The sequence below is a fragment of the Phragmites australis genome, chromosome 9, assembly GCF_958298935.1.
Source record: "Phragmites australis chromosome 9, lpPhrAust1.1, whole genome shotgun sequence".
In the NCBI taxonomy this organism is placed as follows: Eukaryota; Viridiplantae; Streptophyta; class Magnoliopsida; order Poales; family Poaceae; genus Phragmites; species Phragmites australis.
Window position 1 is genome coordinate 26,649,505 of NC_084929.1, and position 21,333 is coordinate 26,670,837.

Genomic DNA, 21,333 nt, shown 5'->3' on the forward strand with positions numbered 1-21,333 from the left:
CACTGGTAAACTTGTCTGGCATTAGTGCATTGACAAAACTAGCCATCGTTAAATTAAAGTACGTACAATAAGGTTTTTCAATTGTTGGAAAAATGTGCATTTTCATATTTAATTTAATTCTCAAATATAACATGAACATGAACAAATTGACTATCATCATCATACTACAAGAGTCTATCCTAGACATATATCTCTCTAATATATTCCATGACAAAAGTAGTAGGAAAACAGGCATGCTAAACATGACGGATCACAATGAACATACTCGACGACAGCATGAGATGCAGAGGCCCCCATGATGGTGATGCATCAGACGATGACGAAGAGGGCGTAGAGGAAGCATATTGTGAGCAGTCGCGATGACCACTTCCCTAAAACTTTATTCACCCTCTTCCGGTGCAAGATCCCAAGAGCGACAGGTTCTAAAGACCTGCTCTCTCATTCGTTGTTGCACAGCGACGCGGCGGGATGAAGTAGACTACGTGCAACGACGTAGCAGAGAGAGAGAGAGAGAGAGAGAGAGAGAGAGAGAGAGAGAGAGTCAAAACACCAATTTGTATATGCTTTGTGGCAGCGGTTGACAGATATATATAGAGATAATTGTGCGATTGAGACATGCCACGATCGGACTCGGTTACGTGCAACAATCGGATCTTTAATCGACACAATATATATATATATATATGTGTGTGTGTGTGCGCGTGCGCGCGCGTATGTATATGTTTACCCGCATAGTAAAAAAAATAAAACTGCTAAAGGAGGTCGCACCTACGCAAGCCACACGACCTAATTTTGACGAATCATTCATGCAGGTGTCGTGCGCCCATGCCCTTCGCCCCTGCTCCTGCCACGACAATAGCGAGGCGAACGCGCGCGTGTGTTCTCTTAGTCCTCTCATTCACACATGTTAAGTGGATGGAGGAGATAATTTCTTATAAGTTAGTCCCCCACCACCTCCATTAGTAAGGTGAGACTAAAAGATATACCCATATATTCTTAGTTAGACCTTTAAGATTTATTTAGAATTACTCAAATATAATAGACCAATCCTATATATTCTAACACAAAGCAACATCGAGTCTCAAACCATGACCTACAGCTCAAAACCATCGTACAATCCAAACCAAAGAATTACTTATTTGCCCTATTTCCATGGCCCATATAGGGATGAAAATACCAACATATATTATCTAGCATCCTAGATTGAAAGGATCTCTAAGGGCGTGTTTGGTTGCATACCCAAAAACCTGATATTGGTCGTGGTCAAAGTCAGAACTATGCCAAAATTTGGTAAAAAAATAATGTTTGATTTGTTGCGAAGCCAATATTAAAACAGTGCCAAAATTGAGTCTAGAAATAGACCTTTGGATTGAAGCCATGTTAAAAAAAAACTATGAGTATGACATGTAGGATCTACATGTAACTAATTTTTTTAACGTCAAAATATATTCAATATGGATCTTGATTTGTCGATCTAATTGCAAGAAGTACAATAGTTCAAATGGATTTATAATCGAATGTACTGTTTAGCAAATATTGTCATTACAAACTTGATAATCCAAAAATAATGTACTGATCAGTAGTTGACATGTCAGCACAGCTGCCCGTCCGGCCAAGCCAATTCGCGGACGAGCGAATCATTTGCCAGCTTCTTCGTTGTTTACTGTATGCGGGCTGGCCAAAAAAATTTTGGACTAGCCAAAATTTAGCCTCTAACCAAAAAACAGCCAAAATTGGTAGGCAATACCAAAAATTGGCTTGGCACAATTTAGTCTGCATCCAAACACGTCCCAAGACTCCAAACTCCAACATGCTCTCGCTAACAGAAGACGAACAACAAGGGTAACCCTTTCAAAGCCGTCCACAGTCAACCACCACTGTCAAACGGTAACGAACAACCGTTTAGCGCGACCAACCAATGACCTGATCGGCCAACCTCTGAGCCTCAATCGAGCATATTCACTTCAAGCATGCTCCAGAATGATCACAGTATCATTCTGGAGTTCCGTCGCCGGACGGTGTCGAGGTGAAGCTCTTGGCTCCAGAATGATCAGTTCCATTAATCAGGTGACCTTTTATTCAAAAAAATTCAGGTGGCCTGGTATGATATTATTCCCTGGCTCCTTAAAACAGATCATAGTATCATGCTGCAATCCATAGACGCATATTCTAAGTGAAAACCTCCAAATGACAGAGTAGCTAACTTGCAAATAAATAAAATAAAATGGTAGACTAGGCCCCAGCTCCTAAAGCGAAATTGGGCAATGATTGATCCAGAATAAAACAAGGCTAGAATCAAGACCTTGTGGATCACCTCTGATTGTGACAACCATGCAATGGGGTTAAGCTAGCTAATGCTAAGGAGTTGGAAGCTTGGAATAAAGCCACATTCCTAACCAATTATACATACAGCTAGCTGTTCTGATTAAGCTATGACAACCTGCTGCTGCTACATATTCTTTTCTTCTAGTTTTTCTTTCTCAAAAGGGTTAGTTAATTTCGACATGGCAGTACCAATCTGCATTTAGATAAGCAGCTACAGCACACCAGCTAGTTAGTACTTAGTACTAACAGTCATATCATCTCTTCATGCATTGCATTCACAAAAGAAAAAGAAAATGTGGCACCCACTACTGTACCTTTTGTTTTTAGGTCCACTACTGAACCTTGATGAATGGGTCCCAAGACAACACATGCTAACTCCTGCCAAGTGTTTGTGCCGGCCATGAACGCAGCAACCAGAACCCACATTATTCAAGGCTCCAGCTCCGGATTCCATGCGTTTTTCTCGCTCGCAACTTGCAGGCTAGTCCTGCATTGCTGGGTGGCCTGACGGTTAACAAATTCATCGGTTACCGCTAAAAATTTGTGGTAACTGATCTTATAGTTCCCCTCCGATAATATAAACCGGTCGATTACCGAATTTGAATTTAAAATTTAAAAAACATCAGAAAAAATAAAAAAAAATCCTAAAAAACTAGAGACAATTCTAAAAACTTCTGTGAAAAAAATTAAAAAATAATGTTGTTTGCATCATATTCTATAAGAAGGAAGTTTGAAAAAAAAACCTCGAAGCACGCAGCTTATTTATTAACTCATGTTAAGAAAAGGCTTAACATGCAAACACATATTTTTCTTGTATAAGGTGTATCTTAAGAAATCTTTAAAATTGATTTCACTTCGGTTAGAGTTTTATTAATTTCTCCATAATTTTTACAAAGTTCAGAAGCATAAAGTGAATAGGTTAAAAAGTAGCACTGTAATTAACCTGTTCGTGTCTACCATTATTTTTTCTATATAAATAATAGTATAAGTAAACTAATAAAAGTAGATGCACTAATTTTGGAGGTGTGATGGGTTAGTTATGAATTAATCTAGTTGTAATACATTTATACAATCCTGCATGTTACAATAACTATTTCATGATTTCATGTATTTTTAAAATACATAAGATCATGTAACAAGACTAACAAAATTGGTTTCATGATTTTTAGATTAGTAAAGAGTAAACTATATATTTAACTTGGTTTAGGAAATACATTTTTTTACAGAAAATATTCAACTTTTTAATGAGTATAAATACTTTTATCATGTATACCATGTTACAAGGAAACTAAAAATTTGTTTAACTTGATTTGAAGCTCAGATGAATTAGTTATTAATTTTACAAAGTTGAGCCATTTTTCAGTTTTTTTAACATCACTGAAATTCGAGAAAACCGCTCGATAAATCGCTAAAACCGAACGGTTGCTGATAAAACCAAGCGGGTATCGACAATGCGGAAAATGTGTTCGATAAATTGGCGAAACTACTCGGTAACCGGTGCAAACCGAGCGGTTACCGTTCGGTTGATTCGATCTGAATTTCAAATTTGATCGAGTGAATTTTAAACGAATTCTGATCAAATTTTGAGCGGTTATCATGATAACCACGATTTTTGGTTGGACTGCAGATGCAGCTTCTTTTTGAGTTAAATAGTGCAGCTTCCAGCAACAGAATAAAGACTGTTTAATTTAATCCACATCGGTTTCGTTGTTCTATTCTATTCTGTTCTTCTAGGATGTGTTTGGTTTCTCCTTCATTTTAGTTAAACGGATACATAGAATTCCAAAAAAAGTCTATTCACTGTTGCAGCCTGACTAGAGATGTAAATATACAGTTTTATTCTGATCCGAGAGCTTCACTCCGCAGTCTGGCTCGGTGAATTTAGGCTCTGCATCTGCTCATGCAGGTGGTTCACTTTTCAATGTCACAATATCATCTTCGTATGAATAAACAGTTACAATCTCAACTCTTACATCAACTCATACGACTTTAAATTCAGTCAATCAAATAAAAATTCAGCTCAGTCTATACAAACAGATACAACTAAACAACTAATATTCTCTTCAACAAATATAATTTCGCTCAACATATTTTCCCTCAACCTATTTACATGATATAGCTCTATAAAATCTGATCCGAAAAACAAACCACACCTTTATATCGTAAGGGTTTACAAAATCTCATCGAAAACCAAACACATCATTAGAACTCAAAGTGGAAACTGCTATGCGGATAGCAGCCTTGATCACTCTCTCTTTTGTTCTACTCTGTTTCGGTTTTATCTGCTATGACAGCGATGTCCTTGAAATAATCAAAATTATTATAGTAACAAACTAGCTACTAATTAAAAATAAAGGTCGTAACTCGCTAGGTTGGGTTACGCAAAGTGTGTTAAAGGTCTGGTCGGGGACGGCGCCGCAAACCTGTGGTGAAGGTTATGCAACGTGAAGAGACTGGTGCTGTTTGTTCTTGGTTTTTGGTTTGCGGCTGCAGATTTTCTCACGGAGCTGGTGACTACGAATGGGCTGTTTTGGGCCTCAAAGTCTGTCCCCGGTTGTCACACGTCGGCGGCCTTGCGCGTTGCTCGTCGGCCACGAGTGGCCACTTAAGCCGTTGGATGTCTTAGTTTTGGGCTGGAACTTAAGGGCCCATGTAGATTTAATCAAACTGGCCCGTCCTCTGTTTGGAGCTAAACTCCGGCGATCACTCGAGAAATCGAATCGTCATTCCCTTCTCAAATACACACCGCAGGATTGCTGGATCAAACACTAGATTTCATCTTCAAAGGACTTGTTGCGTCGGCCTCCGACCGATGGAATTACTGTCCATCTAAAAAACGAACACCGCAGGATAGTTGGATCAAACACTACATTTCATCTTCTGAACAAGTTCAGTATCACACAGCTAGTAAACAAATATAACTTTTGATTTACTATTGAAATGTCACTCAATCTATTACTCCACCACTTAGCCACTTTGAACAGATACTGTCATGGAATACGTACAATTAAACTTTAAAACTTTAATCATTTATACACAAAATTATTAAATTTTGTTACATGAAAATAATAGTAATGGATTTATTATAAAAATATTTTAATATCTTCTAATTTTTATTAATTTTTACTAAAATATAATTATAAAAAATAATAATTAAATGTGTTTGTCAGAGACTATGTCGATATTCTAAACGATAAGTAAACTACGTTATCAACAAAGCAATCCGGCAAGCCGTGTGCAGGGCTGATCTTTGCCGGCTGATCAGGCAACAAGGTGGTCGTGCAGCCATCCCCGCACCGCGTTGAACGCGTCCTCGGCGTCGCCGCCCTCCTCCAACGACTGCGGCCGGTGCGCGAACGCGTGGCCCCTGCCGGCGTACACGGCATCCCTGGCGCCCCTAGCGCGCCTCTCCAGCTCCCGCACCGTCTCCACTGGGCAGAGCGGGCCCCCGTCGCCGCACACGAACAGCACAAGCGCGGCGATCTGGTCCCCGAGGGACGGGTCCATCGGGGAGCCGTAGAAGCAGACACCGGCGCTGAAGCAGTTTTCGGCGTCACGCACCAGCGTCTCCTCGAGGCGGCCGCCGCCGTAGCAGAACCCGACCACGCCCAGCTTCTTGGAAATCCCCGCCGCCGTGAACTCGTCCACCAGCCACCTCGTGCACGCGTCGATGTCGCCGGACACCCGCCCCGGGGCCTGCCCGGCCAGCCACCGCTCGAAGCCGTCCATCGGGAGGCTCTTCCTCCACGGGTTCCCGCGGAACAAGTCCGGCACTAGGACACTGCACATCCAAAGGCGAAGGTGCGTATCACCAAGTGTTCGTTCACGAATGCAGATCAAGCAAGCAGTGTTGAAACAAGCGAGGACGAACGAAAGGCTTGTTACTTGTAGCCGTTGCAGGCGACGCGATAGGCGAAGTCGCGGGTGGCGGAGTCCTCGAAGCCGAAGATGTCGGAGAGGAGGAGGATGCCGGTTCCGTTGTTGTTCTTGACGGCCTTGAGGAGGTACGCGCGGACGCTGTCGTCACCCTCGCCGATGACGAGGTCCGCGCCACTCACCAGCTCGCACGCCTCGTCGTCGTCGACGGCGCCGCCGGCCACCTCGGTTCGGCTGCAGCGCGGTCGTGCCTGCCGTTGCCGACTCCGGGAATGGACGGCGCAGCACGATTTCTGTGCGGGAACTAAGATCGTCACGTCAGAGCGCGGAGAACGCGAGCTACTTACTACTACCAAGCAACTGGACGGGACGATAAGAGTGGATAAGACGTTCGTGCGGCAGCTGACGACGTACAGAGGACAAGCGTGTGGCGGGACGCGCGGCGCACCGAAACAAGCAGCACTCCGCCCCTCGGGGACAGCGCGCGAGGGAGCGACGACGGGCGAGCCGCTGCGACTGCGGCGGCGGCTGCGGGCGCCATTCAAATATTTTTGTTACTACTTGGCTGGGGCTTGATGGCTTCTGGTGCTTGGCTCCGTCGAGTCCTGTTTACTGCGATCCGAAGGGTTGGTGACTGCCAACTGTGCAACGCTTGGTCTGCTGATATGGATACTGGTGTCCAACCTGGCTACTAGGCAGGTGAGGTGAGGTGGCTCTTATCTTCGTTCGTGCCGGACGGGGATAGGGACTGGCTTATGGATTTCTTGACTTCTGGATGCCGAGCATTTTTCGCATGCCACCTCAGATTCTGCACGAACTTTTGTATTTTTATATTTATAAATAAAAAATTACAAATATATAAGTACATTTTGAAAAATACAGGCCACCTGAAATAATAAAAAATATTGTGTTTCAATGCTCTCAAAATTTAAAACACTATCAAAATAGTCATGAAAAATTCTAAAAAAATTATGTAGTGTAGAATATGTATCATCTAGTTCTTCAAAAAAAATAGGTAAGATTTGTACAATGAGAAATTAAAAGACAAATTTTACGGATCTTGAACATTGTGTTTTTTTTCTCATTACACAAGTAATTGTTTGAGTTGAAATTTTTTGGAGAGCTAGATGATAGCATTCTCTATACATAGATTTTCAAAAAAAAATTCATAATTATTTCTATAGTGTTTTGGATTTTGAGATCATTATAACATAATATTTTTTATTTTTTAACAGGCAATAGGAGTCTAGGTCTATAATTTTTCAAAACAAACATATATATTAATAATTTTTTATTTAAAAATATAGAAATAAAAAGTTCGATCCAACACTGCCAGGCCTTTATCAGTTCCTAGGGCTTATACTGGCCTAGTTTGTAGGACCATCTCTAAACATATTCCTTTTATTTTATTCCTTTCCTGATTCACTTCCCTATTCCTATTCCTTTTATTTTCTCTCATCTCCAACAGCTTTCTTTCGAAGGGAATCGTGAAGGGAAAGTAGAGAGGATCCCGTCCTGAAGGGAATGATATTGGGAATCCTTTCGTGACGAAAATCGTGAAGGGAAATCGTTGAAGTGCTGAAGGGAACAAAAATCCCGTCGTAAAGGGATTCTGGCCCCCAGAAGGGAAACCGTTTGAAGATGGGCTAAGGGTGTATTTGGTTTCAGGCTTGAGTAAACCAAGCTAAATTTTGGACTGCTCTGAAAATTTGGCTGTTGTTTGATTCTAAGCCAAAATTTGGTCGGCTCATGGAAATTTGGCTCATGCCAACTACAGTAACTGCCAATGAGGGCATTGACGTGGGCGAGCAAATTGCTCGCCCTTGTTTTCGCCGGGCTACCAACCATCCCATGGATGAGATGTCAGCTTGCATGTAGTTTGAAAATATTTTATTATCAAACTCTAAATGCTAATATCTATTAAACCATATATCTGATTTGCAATTTATTTACACCAAGTTATTCCTTATGATTTTATTTGCAAAATAAGATCCCACATTGTTATATTTCGATGAGGAAAAAATTGATGACACGTAAACTCTATATGTTATATTCACAGTTATAGCAAGATTTGATATGACTATCATCCTAATAGAATTTTTTTTCCTAATATTACCCACGTTTTGGCTCTGCATGAACTGTAAATACCAAATTTTTGTCAGGCCTTTTGGGTCTAGAACCAAACAGGCCTAAATCTCACCTGCTTGTTCGAAGCACAGTCCGGCTCGGCGGCATCATGATGGGCCAAATTGTTCCATATTACAGCAGGGTTGGCCGGCTGCAAGCACTGGTTCCTGGTCATGTGCAACTACCTAGAGCTCCAAAGATCTAGGGGCCTATGTACTCTAGCTAGATCGGCTAGTTGCCTAGCTCAATCCGACTTAGGCTCTATTTGGATATACCGTGATTTTAGAGCTTTTAGTTAATTAAGGAAGTGGTTGTGATTGTTAAATTTTAATTGTTGATTTTTAAATAAACTTTTAGCTTCTCAATACATCAAAAGTCAGAAAAGCTCATTTCAAACTGTTTTTTATTTTCTAGTTCATTTCAATCATAATCGCTTCCTTAGCTAGCCAAAAGTCACAGAAAATGGAATCAAAAGTCAGCCAATTAGATAGCTTCTGTTTTTTTTAAGAAAAAACTATAAAAAACCTATACAAACGGGGATAATATACACACAATCAAATGGATAAATTCCCTATTCCACATAGAAATTAAACCTCACTAGTGGCTGTGCCGCATGTGTGTTATTCTAAGTGTACGTTCAATTTCTTTGCTTTGAAATGTTTGTACACCAAATCCCCTCGCACAGCTGTTGCATACATGCTACTTAATGATTTGTTTATATATTAATTTGACGGAATAGCCATTTTGGTCCCTCAATTTTCTCCATAGGCTCAGTTTCATCTCTCAACTATTAAATAGGCCACTTAAGTTCTACAACTTTTCTTTTCAGATCAATCTCGTCCTCACATTGATGTGGCGCGCCTTTTTCTTTTTGGTTCAATCTAGTCCCCGCATAAATATGGCGCGCCACATCACTATGGGGACTAGATTGAAAAAAAAGAAAAGTTGTGAGATTTAAGTGGCCTATTTAATAGTTGAGGGACGAAATTGAGTCTACGAAGAAAGTTAGGGGATCAAAATGGTTATTCCACCTATTTAAAAAAGATGCTGGAACATACGCCCCTCTCCCCTTGCATTTCACCGGTTTAAAAGGGTGCATTGTTTCATGCACATATTAATATAAAAGCATCCACATTTGTAAAGCACGGGGCTCCAAAATGTTGGGAACGGCTTTGGTTGGGTGACCTTGGCGTCAGGGGTGAAACCAACTATGGGTCTGGACTGACCCATTTAAGTTTAGATTAGGTCTAAAAAATCTATCATTTATGTAGTAAAATCTAATGAAAATTTGGATCCAAACTTTAGGTTAAAGCTCAGACCGCCATGGAGCTAGTTCCGCCCTAGTTGGCGCCCCCAAGAAACTTGAAATCTAGTTTCTTCCTCCAAGAGCTAATAATTGGACGATATGGAACGGTGATTGTTGGATAATGACTCAAACAAATAAAATCTAGTCTTAGTCTAATACGAGGTCTAGTTCTAGTCTAAAATAATGCCTAAAAGGGTACATATAAATATGAGGTACCCCTGTATGTGTACATGAACCATCACATAGTCTAAATTGTCTCCCGTGATTTTTCACTCTGCACTAGAGTTTTCCACATAAATCTTGCGCCTCTCGTGTGTAATAATCCTAACAGCGATTATGTGATATCATCATGGGCAGAGAGTGCACCACACACCGGTGCCTCTTTCCCTGCTCTAACGAGTCTGGTGGCTATATTATGCAAGGTGCCTCTCTGCTTCACCATCTCCCTGCCCTCATAGCTTGAGCATCAAGTATTGCAGTGATCCCATCAGATCACTGGAGATCATTTGAGACCACACCACCCTCCAATCATTGTCCCTAGAACACAATGAGCAAGCAGAACTGCCGAAATGGTTGGGGGGAGATCACATCTCTTCTTGTATTGCTAATATCTGGGTACCCAGAGGTAGAAGCGCCACCGCAGATAATCAAGTAGGTGGCTTCCATACAATCACTTGAGCCGTGCCATTGTAAAAGCATGACAACACTACCACATTAATTACGAGAAATGACCTCTCTACAACAATTGCACATTACAAAGGGCCCACAACTGAATAGTTGACAACAGAGCATGAGGTTATGCTATACCTCACCTCCCATCATAAGCTGGCAGTGAAATATGGCGAAAGCATAGCGAAGCTCCTTGAGTGGTTGGGAGCAGGCCGTTTCTAGGCAAGAGCTCGACCTCCTAGCAGTAGCAGGTCTAACATTTTAACAATATATATACATAGCTAAAAAAATAGGCCATTAGGAGCTAATTGAGCTTTGGGAGGATGGAGTGCAATAGTGAATAGTAAGAAAAGGTCCGTAAGAGTATGAATTGTCTGTTGAGTTAAAATACAACATATAATTATACAATTTTAATAACTATTGACATTTACAACTATTGCATATGATATATAATTATTTTTTTGCAAATAAATTGAATGTACAGGTGTACACCCATATCCTAATGTATGCCCGCCATTGCCTCCTAGGGCCCTCCAACCAATGTATCCACCTATACAAACCTAAGTACTCTAACAAGACGGGCCAGCTCAACTCAACAAATCAATACAAGATACATACAATCCAATGGTGGAATTCCCTACTCCTCAAAGAACTTGCTATTACAACTTTCATCATGTCGCGTGCGTGTTGTTCTAAGTTTTGATCGCTCCCTTTTCCTTCACTTCACTTGGCACTGATTTGTGAAAACAGAGGGCAGGTGAAGCGTCTTAACTCCCGTAGGAGCCGCTGTTACATGTTAAATAGGCGCCAAATCGCGCAAGGATTTACATGGCTATAACAACTTGGAGAGAGTCAGCCGGGAGTTCATAGTCTACAACAAACTACAACCGCGCAAATGGTCTACAAGAGACTCTAGAACTCCAGGCCGATACTTATCTCTAGTTGTTACAGGTTACAAGATAAACACGTACAACTTACACTTATCTTCTAACAGCCTCCCTCAATCATAACCTTGTTAGGTTAAGATTGACCTTGAAATTTTCCAGAAGTCGAACTGATAAGGCTTTAGTGAATCCATCTGCAACTTGATCTCTAGAAGGAACAAATTCAATTTCTAATAGACCTTGAGATACCCTTTCTCTCACAAAGTGATAATCAACTTCTATGTGCTTGGTTCTAGCATGAAAAACAGGATTGGCTGACAGATACTTTGCTCCAATATTATCACACCATAGCTTAGCAGCTCTTGGGCTATTAACACATATTTCTCGAAGTAGAGTTTGAACCCATATTAATTCAGCAGTAGAATTAGCAATAGCCTTGTATTCAGATTCTGTGCTAGACCTTGATACCGTAGGTTGCTTACGAGCACTCCAAGAGACAAGATTGGACCCTAGGAAAACTGCAAATCCTCCGGTAGACTTTCTATCATCAACATTGCCAGCCCAATCCGCATCAGAAAAGGCACTAACCAAAGTAGAGCTAGATTTGTGTATTTTAAGCCCCAACTTTGTACTTTGTTTCACATATCTGAGAATCCTTTTTACAGCTGTCCAATGGACTGTAGTAGGAGCATGCAAAAACTGGCAAACCTTATTTACTGAGAATGCAATATCTGGCCTAGTCAAAGTCAAATACTGTAACGCACCTACTATGCTGCGATATTGAGTTGCATCATTAGATCCCAGTGGTGAACCCTCATGCAAAGATAATTTCTCACTAGTAGAAAGAGGTGTGCTCATGGGTTTGCAATCTGACATGCCAACCTTTTTCAATAAATCTGTAGCATATTTTTCTTGAGTTAGAACCAAACCGTTACAAACCTTATTCACCTCAATCCCAAGGAAGTAGTGAAGATCACCAAGATCCTTGAGTGCAAACTCCTTTTGTAGATCCTTCAGGAGTGCTGATGTGGCCTTTTCCGTAGAACTTGCTACTATGATATCGTCAACATATACAGGAACAAACATAGTAATGCCTCCCTTGTTATAGAAAAATAGAGAAGTATCAGCCTTGGAAGATTTAAAACCAAGAGCAAGAAGTTTTACACTTAGCCTTGAATACCAGGCTCTGGGGGCTTGTTTAAGGCCATAAAGAGCTTTGTCAAGCTTGCAGACATAATTGGGCCTTACAGAGTCTTCAAAACCTGGAGGTTGATGCATGTACACCTCTTCTTCTAATATCCCATGCAAAAAGGCATTTTGAACATCTAGTTGCCGAAGGTTCCAACCTCGAGAGACAGCAATAGATAATACAATGCGAATTGTAGCAGCTTTAACAACTGGACTGAAGGTATCTTCATAGTCTATGCCATATCTTTGCTTAAACCCTTTTGCAACAAGACGAGCTTTGTATCTGTCTAAGCTGCCATCAGATTTTCTTTTGATTTTATAAACCCACTTACAACCTATTATGTTTCTTCCTTTTTGCGGGGGAACCAAGTGCCATGTTTTATTCTTCATTAAGGCTAAATATTCTATGTCCATAGCATTTTTCCAATTATCATTATTTAAAGCTTCTTCCAAATTTTGTGGTTCACCAGATGAGGTGAAACACCCATACCTGATAGTGCCATCAGTATATACCTTTGGTTTCCTGATGCCACTCTGAAGTCTTGTGTGAGGCCGATCAGTATCAGTCACAGGCTGATCAGTATCAGTCACCGGCTCCTGAGTTACCGTGGTGTGACCTGTACTGCCTTCAGGTTCATCGCACTCTTGTGGAAGATTCGTCACTGCCTCCCTGCGGCCAGAAGATGCAGCCGGCGCGTTGACAAGTGACAACGGTTCCTGACCCAGGGACACAGGAATCCGTGCTGTGACTTGCCTCCTCCTGATGAACTGCATTGACTGGAATTTGCACCTGACTTGCGTCATCATTGGCAGCAGGATTAGTGGCATTAGCAGGGGGCAAATCAGGCCCATGATCAAACATACTGTTAGTCCCAGAAATAGCCGTATTGGGGTTCAAAAGACTGGGAGATAAAAGAAGAATTTCTGAATGTAACTTTGCACCTGCATTGGAGTGCAACTGAGAAAAAGGGAACACATTCTCATCAAATGTGACATCACGGGAGATGTAGATCCTACTAGAAGAAATATCTAAACATTTGAACCCTTTGTAAAGAATGCTATACCCAAGGAACACGCACTGTTTGGAACGAAATTACAGTTTGTGGGTGTTGTATGGACGGAGATTAGGTCAACAAGCACATCCAAAAGTGCGTAGAGTAGAGTAATCTGGTTTTTGGTGGAAGAGTCGATGAAAAGGGGTGTCATGGTCAATAATTTTGCTAGGTGTGCGATTAATTAGATATGCAGCAGTCATGAAGGCTTCATCCCAGAATTTTAAGGGCATCGAGGCATGAGCAAGAAGCGCAAGACCAACTTCTACTATTTGACGATGCTTTCTTTCAGCAGATCTATTTTGCTGATGGGCATGAGGACAAGAAACATGGTGTGAGATGCCTATTTTATTGAAAAAGGAATTCAACTTTTGATATTCACCTCCCCAGTCGGTTTGAACAGCAATGATTTTTTGATCGAACATTCTTTCAACAAGGTTTTGAAAGTCATTGAATTTCTGAAAAACCTCAGATTTAAACTTGATAATATAAACCCAAACAAACTTGCTGTAATCATCTATAAAACTAACATAATATTGTTTCCGATCGACTGACTCGGGTGCTGGACCCCAAACATCAGAAAACACAAGCTCCAATGGAGCACTCGACTTGCTAACAGATCTAGGATATGGGAGTTGATGAGCTTTTGCTTGCTGGCAGGCATCACAGACAGACATTTTATTGGACTCAACCAAACACGGAAGACTATTACTAGCAACCACTTGGCGAACAACAGACGATGAAGGATGGCCTAAACGTGCATGCCACTGCAACAAGGATGGCTTCATTGTTCCAAAAGCATGCTTTATTGAAGGTGCAGGGAGAGGATACAGTCCATTGCGACATTGCCCTTTAAGAAGCGTGCTCCTGGTTGCCTGATCCTTAATTAGAAAGAAGTCAGGATGAAGTTCCATAAAGGTAGAGTTATCTTTGGTGAAATGATGAACGGAAACGAGATTTTTTTTAGCCTTTGGAACATACAGAACATTGTTTAAATCAAGAGTACGACTAGGGGTATTAACAGTAGATTGACCAATGTGACTGATTGCCATACCTACACCGCTAGCGGTGTGAATCTGCTCGCTACCAGTGTATCTGTCTCGAGTTGTCAGCTTCTCTAATTCGCCAGTGATATGATCAGTGGCACCGGTATCAATATACCAGTTGGTGTCGACACCATAAGAGTTCATTGCTGCAGCAACATGCTTCTGGTCTGGCACGAAGTCCTCTTCAAATCTGTGCCAACATTCAAGCACAGTATGACCTGTTTTGAAGCATACCTGACATTGTGGCCTATCATCACTCTGATAGTTGTTGTTGTTGTACACAGGGCGCCGGTTGTTGTTGGAGTTGCTGTGGCCTCCCTGACGCGCAGCCGTGTTGTTGCTAGTGTTGCCACAACCACGAGCAGGTGGACGACCACGTCCACGACCAAAGTCGCCACGCCCACGGGATCCTCCACCTCGGCCTCCACGGCCAGCTATGTTGGCCGAGCCTTGCTCAGATGGGTGGAGAAGATCTTGTCTCGTCTCGAAGTTGAGCATCTGGGAGTATAATTCTCCCAAGGTGATCGGTTCTACTCTTGCAACCAGAGCAGAAACAAGCGGCGTGAACTCTTGGTCCAAGCCGGTGATGATGTACTCGACCATCTCCTCGTCATCGAGTGGTCGTCCGGCTGCCGCCATGTCGTCGCCGTAGCTCTTCATCTTGGCGAAGTACTCAGCTACGGTCGAGCTACCCTTCTTAGTAGTGGACAATGCAATCCGTAGATTGACAGTCCTTGCTCGAGTTTGTGAGCCGAAGATGTCTTCAATGGACCGCCATGCTTGTGCTGCAGTGCTGGCGGTGGAGACTTGTATCAGGATCTCCCGGCTTAGCGATGAAAGTAGGAAGCTGAGGATCTGCTGATCGACAGCGTCCCATTCTTCAAACGCCGGGTTAGGAACCTTCTTCCCGTCCTTGTCTTTGATCTCAGCATCAGGTGCCTTGGACGCACCTGTAAGATGGCCGTCAAGACGTGCGCCGCGAATCGCAGCCCGCACTTGCGCCTTCCACAAAGCATGGTTGGCTTTGGAAAGTTTCTCAGAAATGGTGCTGGTGAGGAGAGGATTGGATGGGAAGGTGGAAGAACTGGCCATCGTAGATGCGATCTAGAAGCAAGGATTTGCTCTGATACCATGTGAAAACAGAGGGCAGGTGAAGCGTCTTAACTCCCGTAGGAGCCGCTGTTACATGTTAAATAGGCGCCAAATCGCGCAAGGATTTACATGGCTGTAACAACTTGGAGAGAGTCAGCCGGGAGTTCATAGTCTACAACAAACTACAACCGCGCAAATGGTCTACAACAGACTCTAGAACTCCAGGCCGATACTTATCTCTAGTTGTTACAGGTTACAAGATAAACACGTACAACTTACACTTATCTTCTAACATGATTCACGTTTGATTCCTTTGCTTTGAAACATCTCTACTGGAAATCCCCTCGTATAGCTGTTGCATTTCACAGTCTACTGTAAGTGCCGAAGTAAGATTTATATCTAGATAATCGCTACTCGTTCCGTAGTACCCATCTACGGGTCATATTAGTTTGCAATTGAAAGGAAAGAAGTATTGTTTCCATATTCATATTAATACAAAGGATCTCCACATTTGTCATGTCTAGGGCCTCCAAAATGTTAGCATAAAAATAAGCATCCAAAATGTCTAGGTCCTCCAAAATATTAGCATAGAAGGATCTCCATATTGACACAGTATTCCAAATCGGGTACACTTAAGCATCCAAAGATCAATGATCGAAGCAGCAGCAAACTGAATAAACCACGGCTGTTCCTTGATGTCGGCGCCGGCGTGATAGATGCATGAGCTAGGAAATTTTCCTTGCATACTGAAAATGTTTTGTCCTCTCTCTGGGTACGAGATGTAACCTGCAAGAGTTGGTAAACGAACTTGGAAGAAAAATATGCTCAGAGACTAACCTGCCATTTACTTGTTCAGACATGAAAAGAGATCGAGAAGTTTGCATATCCAAATTCTGATAATTATATGCATTCAGTTGCTTATAAAGCTTTGCTCTTGTCCTCCTTCCAGATTAAGCCATATGCGCAATGAAGCCATCATATCGTCATATCATATCATATATTTTACTAATTGGAAGCTTCTTTAGGAGCTCCATGATGATCCTTGGATGAGATGAGCTAAGAAAAAAGATAAACACTAGAAATTAAAAAAAAAACATCTTGTAACACCTTGTGTTTTAGTATTTAGAGGATAGCCAAAATTCACACCAAATTTGAACTCTTACAAATTAATGTCAAACTAAAACAAATATATTTATTTTGAGCTATGTATCTCAAATTCACCTCGAATTCAAAACTTTCAAATTCAAACCATGCATTAAATTGATCATTTGCATTTCTGGTTTTGTTGGAGTTCCTTCGTTCTTTGTGTGTTGATTTGAATTTGAATCTAATCCCTATCCTAAACTATTGAATATATTCTTTACCTCTATTTCTTCTCGGGCCGAATCCTTCTTTAATTCTAGACAGAAAGTGATGTATCTGTCTTCACAATTTACGGTGTTGCTAGATACCACATGGGGTAGTGGGTAATGATAGGTGAGTCCGGGACAGAACTAGATGTAGTTGAATGGAGCGATATTGTTAGGCAAGAAAGAGAAAACTAACACTTGAGTAAGAAATGCATAAATTTACTGTATGAATCATCCATTGCATGTGTTCGACGAATACTCCCAAATCAAAATAGAGGAAATGCTCACTTATCTGTAATGTTCACTTCTAGGCCTTATATGATCATGGCGTGCCAAATAGAGTCTGAATCGAGTAGTAGTTGATATAATAGTCCTTATCACGTACTATTCTGTGAGCATGATGAATTTGTTCTTAATCAAGAAAAACGATGCCCTATACAAAGATGAGAGATGAGAATAAAGAAGGAAAAGATGGTGTCCAAAAATCAGGCTGAAACCGGTACATATCTGCACCAGAATCCCGAAAACGATGGTGCAAAGATGCAGGCTCGTTGCATGTGCACCTGCAAATCGATCATTTGGTCAGAAAATTTTTCCAAGAGATTCTACTATTCGTGTGTCTTCTAAAAGTGGTTGGCCGTGCAAGCGCATGGGTTGACGGACTAGTGAATGCAGAATGCAGGTCACATTTTTCATGCCATGAGACATCAGCACAACCAGAGTCGAACTCCTCTTGCATAGGGGAGTTGAATTCTGATTCGGGAAATAATAGCGCCCATAGTTCATATCTACTCTTCCTAGCCAAAAGCAATCTCATTCTGGCAAAGTCATTTGTTGCCCGCAAGCATGATTCATTTGGGTCAAAGGATGTTTCTTGTTGGTTAGTGGTTGCATGCCTTCCTCCTGTGGGTTTTGTTCTTGCGTCAGTTGCACAGGAACAGGGCGTTTCTTCAGAGCAGGCTGACACAAAACAACATCTAGAAGACAGAAACCACGGCCTCATTTCCGCACTAGACCACGAAAAACAGCATATTCTACTAGAACACGGCAACTTCAGTCAACGATTAACCAACCTACAATCTTGTAGGTCACAACTCACAACAACAATGAACTTTGCTAGTGCCAGCAGAATTTCAGCAAAACCGCCTGACAAGGTGAACAACTGCAAGCAGAGCATGACCACTGAAACAAAGAAGGTGAGTGGTTTCAACAGAATAGTACACATAAATACAAACAGCACGATACAGGGGCAGGCACATGATACTGAAACTAAACAAAACTGGCACAAATCCATAAACAAAATACACTGTGGATAAGTTTGTTCAGTTGTTCCTGCCTTTTGTTCTACACTAGAAGCCTGAAACTAACATTTCCACGCCCAAAAAAACTCTCTTCTCCCTGTTAACCCCCCCCCCCCCCTCTTTTTGCAGTAAGCAAGCAAATAGCGTTTAAACTGACAACTTATTCCTGGGCCACCAACTGCCTCTAATTTACCAACTCATCAGGTATATTCACATCTGATCTGATGCTAATCAGAAGGAACTGAACCAAACAGACATAAACAAAGTTACAACTTTCCCCCGTTTCCATTATGTTGAATGCTATTAGCTCAAAGGAGTATATCAGACTTGGCAGGCAATCTCCTGTAGAAATTGAATGGCACAGAGGGCATCCTGCTGCGGAACCGGGGGTGTCGCAACAGGTAAAGCATAGCTATCACCATCAAAACCTGGAATGGTGTCACGTACAGCACAATGGCGACAACCAGGGACAATAAAATGAAGATAGAGGTAGCACGAGGGTCCCTCCAGCTCAGCAACGCATGGGCTCTCTCACCCTGCGTCGCCAGGTCCCCAACCACCGTCTGCACACGACCACCGACACTCCTCAGCCTGTCGTAGCGTATTCTTACAATGTCAGCTGGTCTTGAGGTTGGGAATGTGTCGAACTCCTCATCAAGCTCGTCAGGGTGTGTCAGCTCAGCATGGGATAGCTTAGTATCCATGTGTGACGGGTGCCTTGGCCTGTAACGATAGTTCCACAATCCAATCATGAACATATAGAGGAAAATGGTAGGCAGGATGAGCTCCGGGTAGCAGATTAGTATCAGGAACAGCATGTGCACTAGCATTGTCGTAATTGGGTTCCGCCAGCTCCTGATGCCATCATACCACTTGACCATTGCCGCAAAACCACAGAATAGTGAGGTAATACGATAAAAGTTAGCCTTGCTGCGCCGGAGACTAAACATGTGTAAATCCACATCAAGCATGTACTCTACAACCTCCCTGCGCAGCGGGGGCTCGGCTCGACTAAGCCTCGCTGCAACAATTTGCATTGCCTGGTGTCTCAGGTAGTCCAATTGCATCACCGAGATTGGCTGCGTGTAGTGCATCTTTGGTAGCAGTGGCCGACCATACAGCGCCATCATGTTCACCCATGCTGTGCAAGTAAACCGAACAGCCAAATGCAACTCACCAGTCTTCTTGAGCCCACTGGGATGCAGAACCAGCAAAGGGTAGAAATGTGTGTATACCCTGTCAGTCTCCAGTGTTGAGAGCCGGATACGGACCTTCCCAATCCGCTGATCTGGGCCACCACCATTCTTGCTCCCAATCTGGCCATTGTCGAACACCACCACTGTGATCACGGTGCAAGGATCGAACACCTCCCAAGTATATTGCTCATTCCACTGCGGATTCAGAGTGTCAAGAATAGTTCTTGTGCGCACCCACTTCGGTCCATACTTGGCAACACAGTAGGCATCGGTGGTGCGCCCATCCTTGGGCTTCATCGGTATCAAGTTGCGTGCACCCAGAACCCCCAGCTCAAGCATCCCAATGCTCGGCTTCCTTGCGGGCTTTGATGATGGCTGGAGATCGCTACTGTAGTAAGTGGACTCGTCGAGAACATGGTACCCAAAATCCAGAGACATCCGCAGCTGCATCTTGCTCGCGAACTTGGCTTCCTTCTTCTCAGGATCGTCGGTGTGGCGCATGAGGCTGAACCACCGCGGCTCCACGGGTTTGCCGAAGTGATCGTGCCGCGGCATTGCCACTGAGAGGGGCAGGATAATGCGCCCGAGCGGCTCGTCGCGCCCCGGCGCGACGCGGTCCTCGACGGTCACGACCAGCGGCTCGTCGAAGGGCTCCGACGCGACGAACATGAACTCTTCGTTCCAGATCGGGTTGGGCGTTCCCGGAGGAGCGCCGGGGCGCGTACGCCGCACCTGCCCGGCGAGCTGCAGCTTAACGCAGGCGTTCATGGGGCGCGAGGTGTCGTGCGGCACGAGGTCCTGCGCACCTATGGCGGCGACACGGAGGTACACGAGCTTGGGCGAGAAGTATACCTTGGCGCGCGTGGACGCGACGGCCATCGGACCGGGCGCCGCGTGCGCGTCGGAGAGCCAGGCGTCTGGGAACGCCTCGTCGGCCTGGGTCCCAAGCCACACGGAGAGCATGATCTCGCCGCGGGGGAGCTTCTCGCCGCGCTTGGTCTCCAGGCGGTACCACTGCGGCGCCAGCGGCGAGTCCGGGGGCACGCGGACCGGCACCTCGGCGAGATCGAACCCGACGCGCCCCACGAGGTCGTCGCCGGCGAGATCCTTGGCCTTGACGACCACCTCGAGCAGTTGCGACTGGAGGTGCGTCGCGGAGAAGGCGAACACCTGCTGCCAGGCAGGGTTGTGGTTGGCGCCGAGCACGGACGTGGTGCCCTTGAAGTTGCCGAGCTTGACCTCGACGAAGGGGTCGATGGCGCCGGTGGGGGACGTCGCGGGGAGGTCCCGCGCCTTGACGACGTGCACGTAGAGGAACCGCATCGGCTCGACGAGGTCGTACGTGGACGAGATCTTACCCGCCGCGGAGGCCGCGACCGCGGCGGCGGAGGGGTTCAGCCCCGGGATGTTGAAGCGCGGACGCAGCACGGCGGCCAGCGGCGGCCGCGTCTCCACCAGCCCGAACTGCTGCTGCGGGGGCGGCATCGGGCCGCCAGGGCCCGGCACCATGAACGGCCGCGGCGGCATTGCTCCCTTCATCTCGGCGTCGGCGTTGCTCGATGGGGAAGCGGCGGCGTTGAACGGAGTGGAGTGGAGTGGAGTGGGTTACTGCGCTACCCTTTTTGGGGGGGGGGGGGGGGTTCTGTATTGCTTTGCCGGCCGTGGCGCCTCGTAACGAATCACACCCGTTAGATCCTAATCCATCGGCTCGCATCTGCCTCAATCTTTCGGAAAGGATCCAGATTACTGGCCCGACGTACTAACCATCGGGGAAACACGTCCCCACATGACATGTGGGTCCCAAAACTGTGGAACCATAATGTCGGTGGGACTTTGTTGGGTGGGAGGCGTGCCTTTTTCGGAGGCGTATTGGAACGTGAGAAAGTAAATTATATAAAATTCGGTTTTACGAAAGACCTTCA

General features: G+C 44.0%; 1 protein-coding gene, 1 non-coding gene and 1 pseudogene across 2 annotated transcripts; all 3 read right to left on the reverse strand.

The window, feature by feature from the left end:
* Window positions 1–5,481: 5,481 nt before the first annotated feature.
* LOC133929804 (uncharacterized) lies at window positions 5,482–6,763 on the reverse strand (annotated as a pseudogene).
* Window positions 6,764–14,955: 8,192 nt separating this feature from the next.
* On the reverse strand, window positions 14,956–15,094 carry LOC133929975 (small nucleolar RNA Z247). Its single transcript, XR_009911696.1, has one exon. It is a non-coding gene; the product is annotated as a small nucleolar RNA Z247 (small nucleolar RNA).
* A 3,003-nt stretch (window positions 15,095–18,097) lies between these two features.
* On the reverse strand, window positions 18,098–21,029 carry LOC133928931 (FT-interacting protein 3-like). The gene has a single exon (XM_062375464.1). The coding sequence runs from the start codon at window positions 20,948–20,950 to the stop codon at window positions 18,524–18,526; it is 2,427 nt and encodes an 808-aa protein (XP_062231448.1). The 5' UTR covers window positions 20,951–21,029; the 3' UTR covers window positions 18,098–18,523.
* Window positions 21,030–21,333: the final 304 nt, after the last annotated feature.

Bases quoted from the DNA above. Each gene is read 5' to 3' on its own strand.
- LOC133928931 (XM_062375464.1), bottom strand. From the start codon at position 20,950: ATGAAGGGAGCAATGCCGCCGCGGCCGTTCATGGTGCCGGGCCCTGGC.